The 24,305-nt window shown below is 38.8% G+C and overlaps 1 protein-coding gene across 1 annotated transcript in view; it reads left to right on the top strand.

Annotated features, from left to right (window-relative positions):
• ADIPOR2 (adiponectin receptor 2) overlaps positions 1–24,305 on the top strand; it is an 82,294-nt gene that overhangs the window by 45,104 nt on the left and 12,885 nt on the right. Inside the window, exon 3 of the mRNA XM_090273798.1 lies at positions 22,782–22,901. Within this exon, the coding sequence (XP_090129924.1) occupies positions 22,782–22,901 (120 nt within the window). The remainder of the gene's footprint in view (positions 1–22,781; positions 22,902–24,305) is intronic.

The following is a 24,305-nucleotide window of genomic DNA, read 5'->3' as shown; positions in this document are numbered from 1 at the left end:
ATTGCTTGGCTTATGGCAATTTGCCCAGCACTTGCCCCATTTCCAGTCACTCCACCCATTCCGCGTATGTGATTGGTACCCTTCCAGTTGCTGCCCTGGGGTTTATGTATGTCCCCTTTAAGCTGTGAAAATCTGGCATTTTCTTGCACTTTCCCAACCCCTAATGGTTTTTACAGTTAGAGTTACTGGAGATTTATCTTTCTGGTGCTGGAACCCTGGGCTGTGCGGTCTGGCCTGGGGCTGGGATCACTGGCCACCATGGTATTCCTCCCGATTTTTATCCACCAGCACACATGAATGTTGGATGGACTGTGCTGCCACACAGCCTCTTGTCTGAGCCACACTACCTCTCCGTCCTGTCTCAGCGAATCCACCCCTCTTACCAGTCTGGATGAATGTGACTTCTTTAAATCTTTGGTTTTCAACTTCCATATAGCTTGATTTTCTGATGGTTTTGGCTATTGTTTGTTTTGAGATCTGGTTGTAATTCTGTTATGGTTGGGCAAGGTGGTGAAGCATGTCTGCCTACGCCTCCATCTTGACCAGAAGGTCCCAGAAGACTTAATTTTTTTAGAGCAGTTCTAGTTTCACTGCAAAATTGAGGGGAAAGTACAGAGATTTCCCACATACCCTTTGCCCTCACATATATAAAGCCATTATTAACATTCTCCACCAGAATGGTACATTTGTTATAATGGGTGAACCTAAAACGACACATTGTAATCACTCAAAATCAGTAGTTTACATTACAGTTCACTAGAAAAACAAACCAAAAAAAGATTATTTATTTATTTTTAGAGAGAGGGGAAGAGAGGGAGAGAAACATCAATGTGTTTTTGCCCCCCCCACCCCCCCACTGCCCCAACTGGAGACCTTGTCAGCAACCCAGGCATGTGCCTTGGCTGGGAATCTATCCAGTGGCCCCCAGGTTTGCAGGCCGGTGCTCAGTCCACTGAGCCACACCAGCCAGGGCTACAGTTTACTCTTGATGGTTGCACATTCTATGGGTTTGGACAAATATATGTATAATGTCGTGTATCCATCATTGTTATTATAGAGAGTGCTTTCACTGCCCTAAAAATCCTGTACTCTGCCTGTCCACCTCTCCTATTTTTTAGATATAGTGGTAAAGGGAAGCCCCTCTAAGGAAGAGCATGTTTGAGGTAAGATCTGAATTATAAGGATCCAGCCATGCAGAAACTAGGGGGAATAGGTTTCCAGGTAGAGGAAACAAGCTCGTGTAGTGCTCTGAAGGTAGGAATAAGCTTTTCTTTTTTTCCTCTTTCTTCTTCCAATTCCTTTTTTTAAAGGACCTGAAAGAAGGCCAATGCTATTAGAGTATAAGTAACAAGAGAGGAGTGAAATGAGATGAGGTCAGTGGGCCAAGCAGGGACCAGATCATTCATTTAGATGTATGCAAGGAGTTTAGATTGTATTTTAATAAAATTCACTGGAAAGCGGGCAGCCTTTGCAGTTTTTAAACAGTAGGGAGACATTGGTGATTTTGAAAGGATCACTCTGGATGTGGAGAATGGATTGTGAGAAGAGGGAATGGAAGAAAGACAGAAGCCTGTTAGAATATTCTAGGTGAGAGATGATGTTGGCTTGAAACAGTGATAGTAACAGCAGAAATGGAGAGAAATGGATCGATTCTGGGTATTTTAGAGGTCAAGCCAGTCATACTTCCTAATGGATTAGATGTGGAGAATGAGGAAAACAGAGGAGTCAAGGATGATTGCTAGATATTTTAATTGAGCTAAAACTAAGATTGGTAAGGCAAGAGTGAGGAGTGGGTTTAGAGGGAGAAATATCAAGAGTTCTGTTTTAGAATGTGGGATTTGAGATTCTTAGAAGAGCTATTGAGTAGGCAGTAACTACATCACTATGATTTTAAGGTACCACTGTTTCTTAACTATATTTAAAACTGATGCGTGTACTTATTGAATCTAAATAATTTTAAAATGTGAAGAAATTTTAGACTAACGAATTGGAGATTAAAAACAGCAACGAAGTCCTGTTTATAATATTAGTTACTACATTTTAACCATGAGATAGTAAAATGTGTTTATAGAGTTCAGAATTTGCCCACCCAGTCACTTGTGTCAGTCACATTGATTATCTATTTCTTATTGTACTGTATGTTTTTGATTGCTGCCTTCACTTGATAGTCTTCTAAATATATTTGCTTTTTGTTTCACTGACAAATAATCAAGTGAATTTGAGTTTTTTATCCTTACATAAATGAAATCATTATATTCCCGTGAAAACCTGTATCTTATTTTCATTTAATCTTGGCGCTAACCCAAAAGCAAACAGCCTGAACAAAAGAACCACTTCTTTCCATCTGTTTTAACAGATTTTCTATGTGGAATCTAGGAGAGGATCCATAGATTATAGAATGTTAGAGCTGGAAAGTTTCTTGGAAACAATCATGTTTACCTACCTCAATTTACAGATGAGGAGATTGTGTTTTTGTTCTTGATGAAAATTCTTCTTTGTGTATTTTTCTTTGGAGTGGAAGTTGTTTGCCAAAAAAAGAGAGTGGTTTATGAAGAAACCAGTACATCTGCAAGTACTACCTGCCTACTTGGGAGGTTGTTTCGGTAATAAACTTATTGGATCATTTAAGCAGTGAAATCTTTTCTTCTGCTCTGGTCTTTCCTTGGTCTTTCCTCTCTATTCATTGCAACTTCTGCTCTATATTTAATCTATATGCAGTTCTGTCCCTTGATCTAATTTTAGGGTTATTAGTGTAGAATAATCATGGGAGCTAGAAAAGAAGGGAGATAGTTACAGAAAAAGATTCATTTCTTATAATTTCTAGTTTTGAAGTGTAACTATCTGTTAGCAAGTGGAGTGTATCTTTCTAAATAATTATAATAATACCTTAAATTTGTATGTACTGTAGCACTTTCATAGCCATTATTTCATTTGCTTCTCAAAACTGCACTCTGAAATAGGAAAAACAGATATGATCTCTTTGAAAGTGGATGAAAGTAAGATTCAGAAAGCTTAGAGCAATTTGCTCAAGGTCACATGGCTAAAAGAGCATGTACAAAGTCTTTTGACTGCTCTTTCTGCTGAACAAAGCTGCCTTTATGACAGCTGACATCACACTGACTTCATGTTTCTCAATTCCAAACCCTGCCCCTGAGTATTTATGTTGAGTCCAGGATTCAACAGTTGGTACTTGTTTTTTTGATGGAATGTTTGCACACCTTATTTTTGTTAAGCCAGGTTAAATTTTCTTAGATATATCTAACCTTTTAATAGATTTTCTGTTTATTTTGAACGTAAATAAACCTAGTGTATCTATGGTGCAGTCCTTCATATTTCTAATGATTTTCCATCGTTTTCTTTGAGTATTTTTCCCTCTTTCTAAGATATTGAACTTAACTAGATTGCATAGACTTTTAAATACTATGATTGTTTCCCTTAGGCATTCTAGTTGCATTAAATGCCAGTTGTGCATAGGATAAAAATGTAATAGGAAAGCAACAGGGGTGTTTTTTGTTAAAATTACAAGCAAGTTAAGTGAAATTCTGTATTTATAAAAATAGGTTTAAAAGTAGTTATATGCACTTCAGAGTGCCATGTCTTGCTATAGGCGTTTACCAGTAGGTTCCTTTAAGTCTATTAGGAGTTCTTATTTGATTACCTCTAGCCCTTTAAGGAAAATAAATATGCAAATGCCAGGATTTTATTCTCGACCTACTGAACCAGAATCTTTGGGTCCTGGGTATATATATATTTTTTCATTGATTTTAGAGGGAGGGCAGGGTGTGTGCGTGTATGTGTTTGTGTGTGTGAGAGAGAGGAAGAAAGGAAGAAAGAGAGAAAGAAACATCGATTTGTTCTACTTATTTATGCAGTTATTGTTTGATTCTTGTTTGTGCCCTAAGGATCAAACATGGAACCTTGGTGTATTGTATGATGTTCTAACCAAGTGAGCTACTGGCCAGGGCCTAGATGTATGTATTTTCAAAAAGCTGCGAAAGTGATGAAAATGCTCACTCTTGTTTATAATGAGTGCCTAAAGTAATTAGCTCTATTTTATTTAATGCAGTTAATACAGTAAAAACTTCTCAGGAACATGCTTTATAAGAAGGCAAATCTCTACATGTCCTCTGAGAACTATTTGGGAAATAAAGTTAGATTTATTTGTTATTTGTTAAAGGAAAATGTCACATTTGCTCACAGTCGACTCTTAAAAATTGAGACCCTGGCTGGTGTGGCTAAGTGGATTGAGCACCGGCCTGTGAACCAAAGAGTCTCAGGTTTTTTTGTTTTTTTTTTGTTTTTTAAATATGCTTTATTGATTATGCTGTTACAGTTGCCCCAGTTTCTTTTCCCTTTGTTCCCCTCCACCCAGTGACCCTTCTCCCTCCAGTTGTCCCCCCCGTTAGTCCATGCCCATTGGTTGTGCATGGACATTAGTTCTTCTCAACATCTTCCTGTCTACTCTACTCCCTCCTTCTATGCTTCTTAATTCCTGTACCATCTCCCTCCCTTTCCCCCCCTCCCTCTCCCCACTGACTTCCCCCCAAAATGTTCCCCATACCTATAATTCTTTCCCCACTCTTGTTGCCTACTTAGTTTGCCTTTGTTTCAATTCCCTAGCTTCTGTTGTTGGTTGTTGTGATACAGTTTTTTTTTAATGTTCATAGTTTTGGTCCTCTTTCTCCTAAACAAGTCCCTTTAACATTTCATATAACAGTGGTTTGGATCTGATGAACTCCTTCAGTTTTACTTTGTTCTGGAAGCACTTTCTCTGCCCTTCTATTCTGAATGACCTCTTTGCTGAATAATCGTGATTGTAGGTTTTTTATTTTCATTACTTTGAATATTTCTTGCCATTCCCTTATTGCCTGCAGTCTCCTTTGAGAAATCAGGTGATAGTCTAATTGGGACCCCTTTGTATGTAGTTCCCTTCTTCTCTCTTGCTGCTTTTAAGATTCTGTCTTTATCCTTAATTTTTGACATTTTGATTATAATGTGTCTTGGTTTGGTTCTCCCTGGGTCCAGTTTTTTGAGAGCTCTCTGCTTCCTGGACCTGTGAGTCTATTTCCTTCCCCAAGTTAGGGAAGTTCTGCTTCATTCTCTTTTCACATAATTTTTCAATTTCTCGTTCTTCTTTTTCACCTTCCGGCAACCCTATGATTTGGATGTTGGCCCGCTTATAGCTGTCCCATAGGTTTCTGAGCCTCTCGTAATTATCCTCACTTTTTGTTTCCTCTTTCTGCACTGGTTGACTGTTTGTTCCTTTCCTATGTTCTAATTGTTGGTTTGATCCCTGATTTCTTTCTCTCACCACTGGTTTCATATGTGTTTTCGTTCATTTCAGCGGGACTAGCCTTTATTCCTTCCCCGTCTTGTTTAAGATCTGCTGTTAGGTCTGTAAGCATTTTTATAACCAAAGCTCTGAACTGTCCCTCAGAAAGATTTCCTATCTGCTGATCCGTTAGATATTTGCTGGCTGGTCAGCTGCGTCACCGGGATCTCTATCATGATCTGTGCCATCCTGACAGTTGTGTGTTTACCTTTGCTTCCTGGGCAAGGCTGTCACACATCCTACGGTATAGGGGACGGAGCCCTGTGCACTTGTCACAACTGGGCGACCCTTATCACAATGCTGTGGCGTTTTCTGTGGGGTTGGGGGTCCAAAATGGATTCCTGCTGTTCACTCTCCGCTGAGAGACCGGGAGCCTCCTCCTCCGTCCCCATCCCCTCCAGGTTCACAGTCCAAGGCAATGGGGGGGGGGGGTCTGTCTTACCCAGCGTTGGAATCACAAGCGGACGGGTCTGGTCTGCAGCTGGGGCTGCTCCCAGGTGCTTCTCGCCTCTCCTTAAATACGGGTGTCTGTGCTTACCGCTGTCCTGCTGCTGTCGCTGCTGCCGCCACTGCTAGCACAGCTTGACCTCTCCACCCTGGCTTCGCTCCTCCTACCTGTCCAGATGAGCATCACTTCTTTATAACTTCATATGTTGGACTTCCATTTATTTTTCTGGAACTTCTGGTTATTTCTGGTTTTGCGGTAGTTTTATTCCTTCTTAGTTGTGGAGGGAGACGGAGCATGTCAGTCTAGGCCTCCATCTTGGCCGGAAGTCTCCTGTGTGTGTGTTTTTGTCTCTGTGTCTTAGGTAGAGCAGTCGCTCCTGTTACATTGTAAGTGGCAGAGCCTTAGGGATTCGTCAGTACAGGATGACCTGTTTCACCAAGTTGTGGCGCTGTGCGTAGGGGAGGGATCTGAGAGGGAACAATGCCTCTTGCTCAGCACTCCCCCGTTTTCCAGGCAATTCTCCCACTTCCGCACGGGACTGGCACCTCTCTAGCTGTTGCCCTGGCAGTCATTCCCAAAGTGGGTGGGTCTGCGGACGTTCTAGGACCGTGGGGCCCCTTTAAACGAGCGGACTCTGCTGAGAGAACTGCAGTTTCTGCCTCCACCCCAACCCCCACTGGTCTGCACAGTCAGAAGCAATGAGGCTTGATTTTTCCCGGTGCTGGGACCATGAGCTGCATGGTCTGGTCTGGAGCTGGAGTATTTCTTCTTTATATGTTTGTTTGCTGGACTTCCATGTAGTTTGGTTTTCTGGAACTTCTGGTTGTTTATAGTTTTGAGGCAGTTGTATTCCTTCTTAGTTGTGGAGGGAGACGCAACGTGTCTGTCTACGCCTCCATCTTGGCCAAAACTTGGGTCTCAGGTTTGATTCCCAGTCAGGGCACATGCCTGGGTTGCAGGCCAGGTCCCTGTCAGATAATGGAGGCAGCTAGAAAGTACACCTGGACTTTGGTATATGCTAATCAACCTGGCCCTGGACTTAGCAGTTCCCAAAAGACATGTTGATGGACTGAAACTTTCCCAGAGGAAATGCTGATGAACTTAGCCATTCCCAAAGGATATGTTGATAGACTGAACGGTTTCCCAGAGGAAATGGTAATAGACCTAGCCCGACATGTTAACTAAGCTGGCGTGGGAGGGGGAATCTAATGATATGTAAATGACCTACTGAATATGTTAAGCAAACTCCCCCCTTACCAAAAGGTGTATAAAAAAAAAGTGCCTACAGAAGTGCCGGTGGCTATTCCTACGGGCCCACGAGGAGGACCAGGAATCACCCCTCCCCTATTCCCTTGCTCCTGTGGGCCCACAAGGAGGACCGGGAGCCCACCCGCCGTTTCCCTTGCTGCTATGTGCGGTTAAGTCAGTCCGGGAATTGCCTCTCCCCTTAACCCCCTTCCCCCTTCCTTTGGTTCCTCAAAAAACCAGTTATCTGCTCCCACAGCAGTCTCTGGGTGGTTTCTTAGAGCAGGGCTGCCCTGACAGTGCCCAGTTGGGGGTGTGTGAGAGACAATCACACATTGATCTTTCCCTCCTTCTCTTTCTTCCTCCTGTAAGAAACAAGGAAATAGTGACTCCCAAACCAATAGAAAATCTTTAGTAACAAAGGGCAAATGTAATTAGAGTGTCTTAAGGGCAAATGTCGTCGGCAGCCGTCCGTCTCGAGAGACGATGGTGTAGCTTCTTAAGAGTCTATCTGCACCGCCGAGAATGGTTGTGCAGTCCGACTCGGGAGTGACATGGTATCTGTCTCCTCCCGTGTTGAATCGACATCTTGCGATGACGCTGCAGTGTCCTCTCCAGTGAAGCTGAAGCTACAGAGCCTGGGCAGGGTGATACGGAGGGTCTGCTGTTGCCCATGCAGCAGACCCCCCCTCTCTTCGCAGCTGAAGGGTCCAAGGGAAAGACAGAGTCAATACAGCTTGGCTTCAGGTGCGCCGCAGGAGTTGCCGGTGTTGACTACAACGTCAAACCGCCTTAGGGACTCCGGCTCCGGATTTTCTGTCGGGGTTTACTCCCTTAGCCTTTCCCCTGAAGAGGTATGCCGCAAGGCAGCGGAGGTTTTTTGGAATCAGAGTTTTCCTTCTCTGATGTGCCCTGACTGGAAGATCGAACCAGCGACACTTAGCTCGCAGGCGGATGCTCAATCCACTGAGCCAAACCAGCCAGGGCTTAAGGGCAAATGTAAGTTAACAGTATTAGCATATTTACAAATCACAAAAGGGGCAGTTAGATAATCGCATTAGATTGTAACTCCAAAGTATCCAGCATGGAGAAATGGGGAAGGAAAGGGAGAGGGAGGGGGCTTTAGGTGTGTTAGGGATTAAAGCAACCAGCTCCCTCTTTTGTAGGGCTGAGGCTACGCCCGACTCTGCAGACTCATGAATAAACGCCTCACTTTGCTGCTCAAGTCCTGTGTCCTGGTTTTTATTGTGAGCATTTCTCACACTCCCTTCCTCTCTCTAAAAATAAATAAATAAAATCTTTTAAAAAAATATTGAAATAATTCACACGTAAAACTCACCAATTTAAAGTGTACAATTTATGGTTTTAGTATATTCACAGAATTGTGTAACCATCACTACAATCTAGGTTGAGAACATTTTTTCATCCCCAAAAGAAACCTCTTATCCATTCATTAACTGTCACTCTGTTCCCACCCTCTAACCCTAGGCCACTTCCAATCTACTTTCTGACTTCCTGGATTTACCTGTTCTGGACTTTTTATATAAATGGAATCATATAATATGTGTTGTTTTGTGACTGGCTCTTTTACTTAGCATAATATTGTGTCATGTACTAGAACTTCATTCCCTTTTATGGCTGAGTAAAATCCCATTTTAAGGATATACTATATATTTTTAAATCCAGAATCAGTTGGTGGACATTGTGTTGTTTCACTTTTTTTAGCTATTATGAATGATGTTGCTGTGAACTATCATGTACAAATTTTTGTGTGGACATATGATTTCATTTCTCATAGGAATGATTTTTCTGGGTCGTGTGTTAACTCTTAACGTTTAACATTTTGAGGAACTTCCATACTATTTTCTACAGCAGCTGTACCATTTTACATCCCACCAGCAATGTATGAAGTTTCTGCTTTCTCCACATCCTGGCCAATACTTGCTTTTGTCTGTCTTTGAATATAGCCATCCTACTGGGTGTGAAGTGGTATCTCATTGTGGTCACAGTTGACTCTTGAGCTTTTATCAGGAGATCAATCGGAAGTTAGTTGTGGCTGAAGATTTTAATTATTTAACCTCTTTGAAGACTTTGGAAATAGCTAACTTCAAACCTTGAAAAGTTGTGCCAATTCAGCTTTTAATGGTCTATTTCATTTCATCTGTACGATCACTACTTTAGTCTAATATACTATAATCTTCCATCTGGAATATTCAGCTAGACCTTCTAATAGGACTTTCTGTTTTGTTACTGGTTCCTGTTCAGTATATTCTTCACAAAGTTACTAAAGAGACCTCTTAAAAATGCATTTTGTTACACCATTCCCATTAAAAACAAAAAAACAAAAAACAAAAAAACTTCATTTGCTTCCCATTGCACTTAGGATAAAGTCTTTACTCTGTTCCATAGCCTACAGGACTTTGTATCATCTCACCTCTGCCTATTTCTATAACTTCATTTCAAGACATTCTCTTTCTTGTTCAGTGAGCCGCAGCCCCACTTGCCTTCCACTTCTTTAAATGGGCTGAGGTGTCTCCAGCCTCAAAGTCTTCAAACATGCCTCTTTCCTCTGCCTGGAGTGTTCTTACACCCACCTCGGGCTACTGCTGCTCATCCTTCAGTAGTCAGGTTAAGTATTACTTCCTCAGAGAAACCTGTTTCAAATTCTCTCCCCTCACTTTATTCCTGTATGTGCAGGGTACTGTGGAAGCAACTCTTTCTGTAGGTGGGGTTGAGAGATAAAATTTGAATTTCAGAGTTAGCCAAGAGAAAGGAAATAGCAGATGTAAAGACCCAGAAGTAAGAATAGTGGAGTAGTGGTAATGATAATAGCTAACATGTATTGCGTATACACTGGCATATTCTGATGTCTTAACCAGCAAAATATTTAGCGTAGCAGAATGAAGGATCAGAGGCACAAGGGATTGGAGGGTTTGGTAGCAAGTAAACCTAGACAATTGGGGCCTAAAACCCAGATTTCTAGACTCCTGGTCCATTAGTTTTCCATCATCCAAAATTCTTTTTGAAATATATCATGTGTATTGGTTGAAATTAATAGGTCATTGCTTCTAGGCCCCTGACTCTAAAGCCCGGGCTCTTTTAATTGTATTTGCTGAAGTTTAGAAGTTAAGGATTTTGTAAGTTTCTTCAGACAAAAACATAAAAGAGACATTTTAAAACAGGTTGCCCTGATTGTTAGTTTTATGGCTTTATTTCACATCTCTGAGTTTTCAAGGTGTTAAGTTCAATAAAGAGATCAGCTTTTATAGTTGTCCTACTTTTTCTCTGTTCCAGATTCTTCTTCATAAATGGGGGATCAGGAGCCACTTTTATTCATTCAGCCTAGGAATTATTCTGTTGAACTGATTTAACTAAACACATGAGAATGCCACTGTGTATTAGTTCATCACCAGAAAGCTAACTTATAAATAGACTTCTGTCTGTCAATCTCTTTCTTTTCTTTTCTTGAGAAAGTCTACTTAGGAAATTCAATTAAGATTAGAGAGAGTTGCTGTGTGAGAATTTTAAAAAATTAGATGATTTTATAGGTATTTTTCATCAAGCTTTGATAGAGGCAACTACAGCAAGTCCTCACATAACATCGTCGATTCTGCAGTGAAATGACATACCAAAATGAAACCAATTTTACCATAAGCTAGTTGATATAAACAAGAGCTAAGTTCCTGTGGCATCTCATTCGAGGACCTCTGGTAGTCTGGAGTATATATATATTTCTAGGAAGGCCAAAATGAATGTTCATATAGACTAGATATTGTATATATTCTGTTGGACAGCACCGCATTTATCAATCTTACTCTTTCAGTTAATATTTTTTGTAGTCATCATAATTTCCACTAACCCTTGTGTTTGTATTTCTTAGCTATATCAGCTTGCTAAGGCTTTTATTACACATTTCAGAACTCTAAATTTAAGACTGAATTCAACTTGTCAACTTTCCAAAAAGACCAGCAAAATAACTCAGTACTCAAACTAAGCCAAGTTTATACTTAACTGCAGTGAGAGGAAACATTGCCCTGAAGAGTTCCATAACTGTTTCAGAAAGGAGAGGTCCTGGATGGAAGTGTATAGGGTTTTGGGGTCTGGGTCTAGGGGTTTAAGGTAGGTCTTTCTTTTTTTTTCTTTATTGAACTTAGTGAGGTGACATTGGTTAATAAAATTATATAGGTTTCAGTTGTATAATTCTATAATACATCTTCTGTATATTGTATTGTGTTCATCATTGTAGGTCAATTCTCCTTCCATCACCATTGGTTCCCCCTTTACGCTCTCCTACCTCTCCCTACTACCTTTTCCCTCTGGTAATCACTGTACAGTTGGCTGAAAAAGGTGAAGGGATTCAAGAAAAAAACAAACAAACCCACACAATTCATAGACATAGATAAGGCAGGTCTTTCAATGCACAGAACATATTGGCAGAACTTGTAATAGGTTAATTTAGGACTAGTTGAGCAAGTCTTGAGCAAATATTTACCTGATAAGCAAGCAGGTTTGCCTAGCTGAGCAATTTATTGTACTAAGGAGCTGGTTGAGCAGGCTGTTCTTTGGTTAAATGAATTTTTTTTAGAAGTTCCCAAAGCAAATAATGAAATTATTTACTGGTTTGTATTTTCCTAGATAAGACTTTCTGGGAACAAATGATAAAGTCATGTTGGTGTAAAGGCTTTAGATTCTTATTTATAATTAAGCTATGTGAATGTAGAAGGTCTCAGTTCTTAATGACATCTGTAAAGGCAGACACAGTTTAATTAAAGATTTACTGTTTCCAGCCCTAGGTGTTTTACCATTTCCTTGACCTTAATCTTCTAGTTGTAGGTGGAATTATGATTGTTGATCTCTATGGCACTTTGTTCACTGACTTCAACTACTATTTTAATATATAATTTATCCTTAAATGCGTCCTAAGTTTCAGTTGAACTGAACTAGTTTCTTTTCCTCAGAATGGGACTTTTCTTTTCCCTTTTCTCTCTTGATTATTGTTGTTTATTTCATTTTTTCAAAATTCTGTTCCTCATGCAACCTTTCCTGATTCCCACACTCCCTCTCTTTAAACTAGCTATATACTTTAGTATAGTCATTTATGTGGCTGATTTAGCTCCTTATTACAGTGTAAGCCCATGGAAAATAGAGACTATATTTTAATCATCTTTTAAAAATTCCTTTTAAACAGTTACTCTATAGCAATTTTCAATGGTTGTCATCTCATGGCACACATAAACTAATTACTAAAATTCTGCAAAAAACTAAAAAAATACATATTTTTGCTGATCTGACAAAAAAAAGTAGGTATAATTTTGATCAGTCACACTAGATGGCTATTGTTGTGTTTGGCTGTTGTCATTTTTTAATTTGACAATCTATGGGAGAAGAGGTCAGTGCCCCTGATTTAAATAGTCAGGTATTGCATGTTACAAAAATCTTGTGGCACACCGGTTGAAAACCACTGCTTTAACAGCTAAACACCCAGTAGATTCATGAATTATTTCATATTAGGCTGATGTTAAAGACCTTTTATCTTTATCTCCATGGTTCTGTCTTTCCACAGATAAAATGCACTCTACTGTCATTTTAGGTTGTACTTTGGACAGATCATCACAGTCAAATATCATTGTGTTTTGAAATATAACCAGTTTTAACTCAGTTGTCTTACAGATTGACTTCACTGAATGTAGTAGAAGAAAAATGTTTATCATTTTTTGTACTCATTTTATAGCATTGATCTTTCTAAGTTTAAATATAATGATTTATTCATAGAAAGCATTAGAGAATTAAGTTTTATGCCTGAATTTTAGGCAGTTTGGGTTTTAATTGTTTAATCTTTCATAGTTCCTGTTTCTCTTCATAATTTATTTTGATAAAGGTTAGCAGTATGAGAACAGAACAGAGTATATGTGTAACACTTATATGTGATTATCTTAATGTAGATGCAATTCAGCATTGAAGGAGAAATCGTTGGGTACTGTGTTGTAGTGGCTGCTAGATGGGAAGTTGAAAGTAGTTTTTACTCATGACAAGGTAGTTCTTTAGAGTTAATAGTGGAAAACAGAGACTGTTTTACATAGAGTCTAGCGTAGGCTTTCCAAACCATCATTATATGGCATAGCTATAAACTTGCCCATGAGAAAGCATTTTAAAAAAATCCTGTTTTCTGTCCAGTGTTTGACTTGACTACTTTATCCTCTGTCTAACCCAGGGAACTGCCATTTGCTACCACTCACCCATGCAATCCCTAAAGTGCAACTCCATAATAGTTGCACACAGTAAATAGCTAATTGTGGACTAGCATTTTAAACTTTTTTGATGGTATATTTTTGAATATTTTATTATAGGAGGGTGAGAATTGGAGATGATACATGATAAATAAACAGACTTATTAGTACTTTGCACTTCTGAAGGAAACATTCTTTTATAGTTCAGGAATCTTGCTGACATGTTGGGAAGTATTTATCTTTACTGTGATATGTATTTCTGACCTCTGACCACATTCTGCTTAATAACATACACTGGACCACCGGATGGAAATACTACCAACAGAAGGAATGCATTCTGCTGAATTGAGATTAGCTTTCTCAGAAGCACCATTTCAGATGAGAAAGGGTGGTTGTGAAATATGTGACAAGAAACTGCATACTGGCAGCCCTAATGCTTTGAAAATTCCCAATATGTATGTGTTTGTTACTATGGGTTAGTTAAATAATAATAACTCTTCAACAATATGGTTCAAATTTTAGTCACCACAGTATATTTACTGTAATTGCATAAAGTATAAACTTTACTGCTAGCTCTTCAGTTCACAGATCACTATACAAATAATAGATGTGTTTCATGGTCAGCGACCAATCATGTCACTTTTTTGATTGACGTCTACCAGTAATCGGTTATTGTATATATGTTATCCATTATGCACAAGACAGGCAAGTGTATAGTTGTGTTGCTTCCCAGTGATAAACCTATGTGATTTTTTTACAAAAATGGGTAATCAAAAGTGGAAATTAGCTAACAAAGATAAAAGTGAAGCAAAGCAAGGAAAATGATAATGCTGAATGTGAAAGTCAAACATAAATGGATTTTATAGAAGAAATAGCTGACTGTGGTAATGTTGACACTGCCATCATTTAAGAGATTTTAAATAGGCACCCAGAGGAACTTAGTAAAGGCAGATTTGTCAACAGAAATGAATAAAGTGTTTATGATCAAAAGGATGAAGATGTCCAGGCAAGCGATGCAGGCAAAAAAAATTAAATTAAAGGCACTCTTAAAGATAGTTTATGACACTGAAAACACAAAAAATAAAATGCTGAAAGCTCATACAAACTTAGGAAGGAGTATAACAGTTTGCCAAGGCATAGAAAAGATCGCTCACTTTGTATTGTAAGTTATACCATAAGAAGGCAAACAGTGTTCCAGTTACTCTTGGTATGTTTTTTAACAAATAAACACTTAATTTTCAGTGTTTCTATTTTAAAATAGAGCATATGAGATAAGTAATAGTTTTATTATTTTAAAAAATTTCCCTATACATTTAAAACTGACAAAAGTTTTTAAGGTATCATGGAAAAGTCATTTTCCCTATTGGTTATTAAGGTTGTTTTACATGATTTTTACTTTCAATCATTGTTACTATCTTTCACTGCCATGGAAAGCAAGGTCTGCCTCTATGTATTGTGGCCTTTGGCCAAATGTCTGTCACCTGCACAATAAGGCAGTGTCATAACTGGAAAACTGCGAGTGGGAAGAATAGAATATGAACTTTGGAACTACATGAACCTGAGTTGAATGAACTCTGGCTCTGGCGTTTTCTAAGTGCGTGGCTTTGAACAAATCATTTACCCTCAGGTTCCTCATCTGTAAAATGGTAGCTGCTCAATGAATGGTTAGAAGTTTTTTTGAATGGATGCTTATCATTTACCCCTGGCACTAGTAACCACTTAAAAAAAAAAAAAGATTTTATTTATTCTTAGAGAGTGGGGGAGGGAGGGAGAAAGAGAGGGAGAGAAACATCGATGTGTTGTTGCCTCTCATACTCCCTCAATTAGGGACCTGGCCCACAACCCAGGCATGTGCTCTGACTGGGAATTGAACCAGCGACCGTTTGGTTTGTAGGCTGGCACAAAGTAGCTCACTTATTAGCATTTCTCACAGTGAAGTATCTGAGAAAAAAATATTTTTTCTGATGTAAACACATAATACTGGACTGTGGCATATATAATTTGAAGTATATATACCCTCTCATTTTTCCTTTAGATCAGTTCCTCAAACATTATTGACGTTTTGGCCAGATAGTTCTTTGTTGTGGGGAGTTGTCCTTTTCATTGTAGGATGTTTAACAACATCTTGGCCCTTCCTACTAGGTGCCAGTAGCATTCCCTTAGCTTTTGACAAGTAAAAATGACTCCATATATTGCCAGATTTGGGGGGTGGAGGGGTGGGGAAATGGCCCCTAGTTGAGAACAACTAACTGCTCTAGACTTTCAGAGTATTTTCTTAATTTATTTCTCCCCTTCCTGTTTCCCTTCTTCAATGTGGCCTTCTCTCTGTTGCCAAAGTGTTGGGTTGGCCAAAAAGTTCATATGGTTTTTTTCGTAAAATAGAAGACACATTTTTCATTTTCTTCAATAACCTTATTGATTTGGCTATTTTGAGTATGTCGGCTGTTTCCCATGTAGTAGAACATCGATTGTTCTCAATGTCTTGATTGGATTGCTATCAACTTCAACTGGTCTCCCTGACCGTATAGCATTGTTCAGCAAGAAATCTCCAGCATGAACCTTCGCAAACCACTTTTGACATTTTCAATGAGTCACATCGCCTTCTCCATACCCTGCACAAATCGTTTTTTGCCTTTCAGTTTCTTGAAATAATGAAGTGTAATAATATGCTGAGAATGTTGCACATTTTCTTCCATCTTCAATGTTATGATGGTACACAAAAATTCACCAATTTTGATGTTTCTTTTAAATGCATGCCGATATGACAGCTCTTACAATACAGTATAACAAAATTGTTTTCAATGAAGTTAAAGACAGCTAAGTGCTACTAGAGCCATCTTACAGGAAAAGCCAAATGAACTTTTTGGCCAATCCAATAGTAGTTTCTAAATGCAAACTCAATAATGCTCAGCTTGTCCCAGCCTCATATGATTTAAATGCTCACTTCTACCTACAGGATGAAGCCTAAAGCACCTTAATATCAGAAGCCTTTAAGGAGCTGGTACCTACCTAACTGCACCTTCATTCCTCCCCCTTCTGTTTAAAAAACAAACAAAATTTTTATTGTGATAATTTAAAATACCTAAATCTTAAATATATAGCATGACATTGCATATGTCTGACCATCACAAAGATCAAGATTCAGATTATTTCCATCACTTCAGAAATTTCCGTTATGCCCTTTTCGAGTCAGTAACCCTTGTTCTTCCCAACCCCCATTCTCAGAGGTTACCTCTGTTCTGACTTCTGTCCCTATGGATTTGTTTCACTTGATGCTGAACTTAATATAGAATCATACGATACATAGTATTTGTCATTGGCTTCTCTCAATTGGCATGTTTTTGATGCTTATCTGTATTGCTTTGTATGTCAGTAGTTTTTAAAAAATTATAGAGTATTTCGACACACTTCCGGCCAAGATGGAGGCTTAGATGGACACGCTAGGTCTCCCTCTACAACTAGAGAGGAATACAACTACTTCAAAACAAAGGATAACTAGAAATTCCAGAAAATAAAACTACACGGAAGCCCAACATATGAAGTTATAAACCAGCGGTGACATTTGGGCAGGTAAGAGTTAAAGTGGGCAGTGCTGTTTGCGGTCGCACCTGGAGCGGCGGGGCGGCGAGGAATCCCGGCTGCGGCCAAGCCCCTGGCGGTGCGCGACCCCGGCGCTGGGGAGAGCGGCCACCGCATCGCCTTGAACAGTGAGGCCCAGGGGGGCGGGAGGACGGATCCCGGTCTCCTAGCTGAATAACTGTGTGAATCCATCTTGGACCCCCGCCCCCAAAGAAAGCACCACAGGGCTGCGAAATAGGTCGTGGACAGGCAGGCGCCGGTCGCTGATTTGTGACGCGTACACAGGCACTGCCCCCCACAGCCGGCCCAAGAAAACAAAACGCATCTGTCAAAATGAGGCAGACAACTATAGAAATCCCGGTGGCACAGCTCACCAGGCAGCAGATAGAGAACCTGACAGATGAACAGATAAGAAACCTATCAGAGGCTCAGTTCTGGGCCATTGTTATCAGGTGGCTTACAGAATTCACAAAAGAGCAGGAAAAAGATAAGAAAGAAGCGAAAAACATTCATAACGAAAGGAACAAAACCACATACGAGACAGATGGTGAGGAAAAAAAAATCCAGAGTTCATTTCAACAAACTGGAATATGGAGAAGGAACAAGCAGTCAACCAATGCAGAGAGAGGAAATGGGAAGCAACAATGAGAGGATCAGAAACCTCTGGGACAGCTATAAAAGGCCCAACATAAGAATCATTGGTTTGCCAGAGAGCGAGGAAGATGAACTAGAACTTGAAAAATTGAGTGAAAATATAATAAAGGAGAACTTCCCAGACTTGGGGAAGGGAATAGACTTGCAGGTCCAGGAAGCAAGGAGAGTTCCCAAGAGACTGGACCCAGGGAGAACCACTCCAAGACACATTATAATCAAAATGTCAAAAATTAAAGATAAAGAGAGAATCTTAAAAGCAGCAAGAGAGAAGAAAAGAATTATGTACAAAGGGGTCCCAATTAGACTATCAGCTGACTTCTCAAGAGAGACTCTACAGGCAAGAAGGGACTGGCAAGAAATATTCAAAGTAATGAAAATCCAAAACCTACAACCACGAATACTCTATCCAGCGAAATTGTCATTCAGAATAGAAGGACAGAGAAAGTGTTTCCAGGACAAAATAAAACTGAAAGAGTTCATTAGATCCAAACCACTGTTATATGAGATGTTAAAGGGACTGGTTTAAAAAACAGAAGCTAGGGAGATGAAACAAAGGCAAACTAAACAGGCAACGAGAGTGGAAAAGGAACTGTGGGTATGGGAAGCATATTGGGGGGAGGTCAACAGGGAGGGGGAGTGGGGAGAGGGAGGGAGATGATATAGGAATTGGGGATCATGGTAGGAGGGAATGGAATAGACGGAGAGAGGTTGGGAGGAACTGTATGCACAACTAATGGACATAATCTAAAAGGGGGGGACAACTGGAGGGAGGGGGGCCACCGGGTGGAGGGGAGCAGAGGGAAGGGAAATTGGCACAAATGTAATATTTTAATCAATAAAACATTAAATCTGAAAAAAATTTATAGAGTATTTCATTATATATAAGCACATCACATTTGTTTATCTGTTTTCTTATTGATAAACAGTTGAGTTGTATTTGGTTTTTGAGTATTATGAATAATGCTGCTGTGGACCTCTTTATCTTTTTTTGAATTACTTTCTTCTGGTAAAATATATAACAAAGTTTGCCATTCTAATTATTTTTAAGTACACAGTTTTTTGGCATACTTACATTCACAGTGTTGTTGCAACCATTACCACTATTTCCAAAATCTTTCATCACCCCAAACAGAAGCTATCTAGCTATTAAGAAATAACTTCATTTCCTCTTCCTCTCCTCCCAGCTCTTGGTAACTTCTAATGTATTTTCTGTCTCTCTGAATTGCCTCTTCTTGATCTTTCATATTCGTAGAATTGTACAATATTTGCCCTTTTGGGTGTGGCACATTTTACTGAGCATGATGTTCTCAAGAGGTCATCCATGTGGTAGCATACGTTAGGGCTATATTCCTTTTTATGGCTGGGTCATATTCTGTTGTATGGATGTGCCACATGATATTTATCCATCTGTTCACGGGCCTTTGGGTTCTGTTCTGCCTTTTAGAGTTTCATAATACATTTACTTCTTGCTGCATCCACACTAAACTATATTGTTTGTGTCATGCCTTTTCTTTCCTCTGTGTTTCTGGATACTTGGTATTACCTTTACCTGTCATGCCTTTCCCCTATCATGTTTGACCCTTAAATACATTTTCCGGGGCTTGGTTCAGAAGTTAACCTTTGTAAAAACTTCCCAGCAGTGCCAGACTTAACTGTTTTCTCTTTTCTATTTGCATTAGTCCTTTTTCATACTGTTCATTGCTATAGTTACTTACTTACATGCATGTCTTGTCCACTAGGTTGTGATACCTTTTTTAATGTTCTCAGTGCCTAGTCCATCATTATAATAATAAATATCATCATTTATTTGTTGCTTTCTTAGTCCTAGGCCCTGTGATAGTTTCTTTTTAATATTATCTTTGATCCTTTAAAACAGATCTGCAGTGTAGGAACAGTTTTGTAAAGTCATTTTACAGATGAGGAAACTGATGCTTAGATTGTATCTGGCTTCAGACTCACTCTTAATTTCTTCATTTACTTTTTTAAGATTTTATTATTTTTAGAGAGAGGATAAGAGGGAGAGAAAGAGGAGAGAAATATCAGCTTGTGGTTGCCTCTCAGCTGCCCCCAACTGGGGACCTGACCCGCAACCCAGGCATGTGCCCTGACTGGGAATTGAACTGACGACTCTTTGGTTCGCAGGCTGGTGCTCAGTCCACTGAGTCACACCAGCCAGGGCTCACTCTTAATTTATATATGGCAAGCCACCTTTTCCTAAAAAATGTTTGATTAAATTGATAAACAATGTTTTGGCCACTGGCTGGTGTTTGACTCAGACTATATATCCTACATTTTGACTGTACTTCTGTTTTCTTTCAACAAATAATATTAGCATTGCTGAAAACACAAAAGCTGTTTTTGCCCCAATAGCAATATCATTGTTCCTCTTCCCTCCCTGTGATTGGAAAGTTGAATCATTCATCTCTTCCTATAGACTTGTGTAGTGGTGAGTGCCTACTGAGAAGAGGCATCCTATCATTTTTCTTTATCTAAGCCTATAATTTAAGGTTAAGTGTGTGAAATGCCCTTTCTTTTGCTAGTGAGGCTGGATTACCTTTTCCTATCAACAACCCTCTATGGATCCAAATGCATTTAGCCTGGTATTCAGAATTAAGTGATTGTAAGTACTCCTATTGATATTTCAAACTGTGTGCAACTTAGCCAGGTGTTACTTATGATAGTACAGGACACATTTAACTGGGGTTTTGGTTTATGTGCTTATTTGTAGTTCTGTGGGAAAATGCTGACATAGTTTATTTGTATGAGAATCAAGATTGATTTTTTTGTTTCTTTGTGAAGAATCAAATACACGTTGAACTTGCTATTTTATATATAAATTTTATTTTATACTTTAAAATCAGTCTGCTAATTATTTCAAGTCTGTTGTCTATTTTTCAGTTTTCATATAAGTGATGTTTTAATGAAATTCTATTATTTTTATATTTAATTTGGCATGGTCCTTTTTTGTTAAAAATCTTTTAAAGTATTAATTAATTTATCCACTGTGTAAGTATATAAAATATTGTTGGTCTAAGTGCCATGCCTTGGGGAAGAAGAGATGCTTAAAATCTAGCTTAGGAAATGATATACTAAAAATGTAAAATTCTATTAAACACTAAATAAAACAGTGTAAGTCAATAAAACAAGCTGTAATTAGAGATTATATTAGTTGTCCAGTGAGGGGTTCAGATTTTAAGTGCAAAAAAGTTCAGAAGAGGAGGCAGTTGCTGTGGGTTAGGTAGGGCATCATTCTCTGGTGAAAATTGCTTCTTGTTTGCTGGGAGTGAAGAACTCTTTTAAGTAATACAATGCTTTGTAGCCCCACAGAGGGCCACAGCACATAAACAGATACACACTATATCCGTGTTGTTAAAATTTCATGGTTAAGCAATCTAAAAATGCTAGTGGGAATGGCAACCAGGAAAAAAGGTTGAGAACAACTAGGGTAGATTGTTACGAAGTTTTAAACAAGAAATATGATGGGATTGGGGCACTGAAAGGTAGTTACGTTTTAAGTAAGTAAAGAAGGGGTGGCTTTTTATTTATTTTTTTGGTAGGAATGTGAGGAAGCAAGAGTTTCCTTAGAGAAGGTAATTTTTAAAAAATTGAGATTGGGTGTGTAACATGTCTCATGCAGCTTGATAGTCTCTAACTCTTGAAAAGTGAGGAGTAAATACACAAAATCTTACAGTTTCTTTTTATATGTGTGCAAATTTGGGTGTTGTGGTAGATTACCTATTACCTCTGCATGTCCATCCTTGCCAGTTTGTTTCTGATGGAGGTGGAGGGTCAGTCCATTTCTTCATGCAGTCATATTTTATCTAGTGGACTCTTAATTAGATATGGAATTACAGTTCTCTCATGCTGTCATTAGTCATTTAATTACAGAATCACAGAATTTTAGAGAATGGAGAAAACTATAGAGATTGTTTATTTTAAACTCCTCCTTTTAGATAGAATAAGAAAATTGAGGCTCAGAAGGGTTGAGAGACCTACCTGTATAAAAATTGATATTAGTGGTAGAACCAGGCTGACCACTTGAGTCTCCTGACTTCTATCTAGTCCATTGCCCTTATCACAAATATTATTCTATGTGAACTAGTTTTAAGCTTGATCTGGAAATAGAAATCTTAATTTTAGTGATTTACCTTTTAAGGTCTAACCAGATCCACATTTCTTCCTTCATTTCCATGGGCAAATTGATCACTTCCTCAAGAAATGTGGGAAGGCTTTTACATTTTTACATTACCAGGTTTTTTTTTTAAAGATTTTATTTATGTATTTTTAGAGAGAGGGGAAGAGAGAGAGAAAGGGAGAGAAACATCTATGTGTGATTGCCTCTTGTGCACCACCAACTGGAGACCTGGCCTGCAACCCAGGCATGTGCCCTGACTGGAATCTAACCGACAACCCTTCGGTTTGCAGGCTGGCACTAATCCACTGAGCCACATCAGCCAGGGCTACATTACCAGTTTTAACCTTGGGCAACTTATTTAACCTCTTTGCTTAATGATTTTTATATATTAAATTAGATAAGAATACTTACCTAATAAGATGGTTGTCAGGATTAAGGTAGATGGCCTGTATTAAACCCTTTATTTTCTTGGTTTTTTTTTTTTCTTTCTTTTTACAAAAGTATTGTTTTTCTATTACAATGGTCCCATTTTTTCCCTCCATTGCTCTCCCGTGCCCTGCCCACCTCCCCCCTCTCCCACAGTCAGTCCCCACCCTATTGTCCATGGGTCATTTATATAGTTCCTTGACTAGACCCTTCATCTTCTTTCCCCCTCTTTCCTCCTCCCCCATCCCCTCCTGAAGCCCTTTCTTTTGTGTTTGGTATATTTTAAGAATTTAGTAAATGTTTCTTTCTCCTTTTCCCCTAAAGCACTCACTACATTGTACTACGATTACTTATTTTATATGTACCAGGTGGGGTTCTTGGAAATTGTCAACTCAGTACTTCCTCAACTTTACCTAATAGTGTATGTGGTCTTTGAGTATAATTCTTAAAACAAAAAAACAAACCATTTAAGCTATTACAGGAATTTGCTACTGAAACAAACATAGGAATGCTGTTGTTAATAGTTCATTTGTCTTGTCAGAGGAAACTACTAACTATTCTTCATTTTTAATATTCAATTCTGTAATAAACTGACTTTATTTCCTGTACTTTTACTTGTGTGAAGCCTTATTTTGACCTTAAGGGAATTTCGTTATAATTCTTCAAGGAAAGTGTATTGATTGTTTCATGGGCTTCTGTTCTCCATCCCTGACTATTTCTGTGATTACCTTTCAGAACTCTGAGGAACATGAGTGTAATGATGAAGCTTCTCTGGAAGAGGAGGGGTTTATGGGAATGTCCCCTCTCTTACAAGCCCATCATGCTATGGAAAGAATGGAGGAGTTTGTTTGTAAGGTAAGATGGCAATTTCTTGTCATTTTCATGCTATATGATCAGCCCTTCCCAAACAGAAACCTTTAAAAGGAGAGTGATAGTATCTTACCCTTTGGTTTGCTTTGGGAATAAGAATAATCTGTGGGAAAATGGAGACAAAAGGAATCTCATGACTTTAACACTGTTCAAGTCATTAATACATTTGCCTGCGGCAGCCATGATCAAATTTTGAGAAAACTAGAACATCCACCTGGGAAACAAATCTTTCCTAATATAGGTTATTGATAGTTTACACAAGACAGGATGAAACAAAATCGGGGGTGGTTGATGCCTGAAGATACTAAAATGCCATCTATTCTGCTGTTGACTCATGGCAAATTTGCTACTCTTGCTAGAGATTCTAGGGTCATCAACCTACTCTTTAGATAGGAATTGCACAATTTTCATACATGTCTAGTGTTTTCAATTTAGCTGATATATTTTAGCTCTAAGGTTTTTCTTCCAGTTCGTTTTCTGATCCATTAGAACCTACTGGGGGAATTTTATTTTTTCCTAAAATGGTAACTGGAATCGGAGTTGCTTGCTTAGCGAAAATAGGGAAGGACACTTGTAAATTTATAACCACTTGACTAATCTGATTGACCAGAGCCCTGGCAGATATAATAAAAAGTCAGCATAAGTCAGTCTGTCTGTGTGTATATGTGTATGTAAATTCATTTATTAATCATTTCTGGAAAAAACTTTTTTCATTTAGGGAGAAATTTTTGTTTTCAGCTTTTTCATGGGTTTTATGAAACCAAGACTTTTCATGAATGTGGTCATAGATCCTGAAAACTAAACTTAGGTTTTTATATACTCACAATAACTAGAAATAACCAGTTGACTTAGAAATACTATACTTTGGACCAGAGGATAAGGAGAAAACATTATAATCTGAATATAGACATCTCTTTCAAGATGAAGGGATCGGTGGAAAGTGGTGGGGGAGGGGTATAAACATTGATGGGTCTACTTGAAACCTAGGACATTTTAATCAATGTTTGAAAACTGGTGAAGAAAAAGTCAAGCAAAACACTAGATCCATTCTAGTAATTGCTGACTCTGGAGAATTAACACAGAAGGATACAAAAGATATATTTTGTTTTTCAAAAAGCAAGTCTGGTGTTCAGTCTCTCAAAGTTGAGTATTTAGCACTGACCAATTATGGCTCAGTTGTTTGGGTACCATCCCATAATGTGAAAGGTTGCTGGTTCGATTCCTGGGTTCAGTCCCTGGTTGGGGCATGTACAAGAGGCATCATTGTTTCTCCCTCACATTTATGTTTCTCTCCCTTTCTTTCTCCCTCCTTTCCCCTCTTTCTGAAAATAAATAAAATCTTTTTTTTTTAAGTTGAGAATTTAGTCTCTGGGCCATTAGGGATTTTCA

Source organism: Furipterus horrens, unplaced genomic scaffold (assembly GCF_987537825.1).
Source record: "Furipterus horrens unplaced genomic scaffold, mFurHor1.1.pri manual_scaffold_4, whole genome shotgun sequence".
Taxonomy (NCBI): Eukaryota; Metazoa; Chordata; class Mammalia; order Chiroptera; family Furipteridae; genus Furipterus; species Furipterus horrens.
This window is presented reverse-complemented; position numbering and strand designations above follow the sequence as displayed.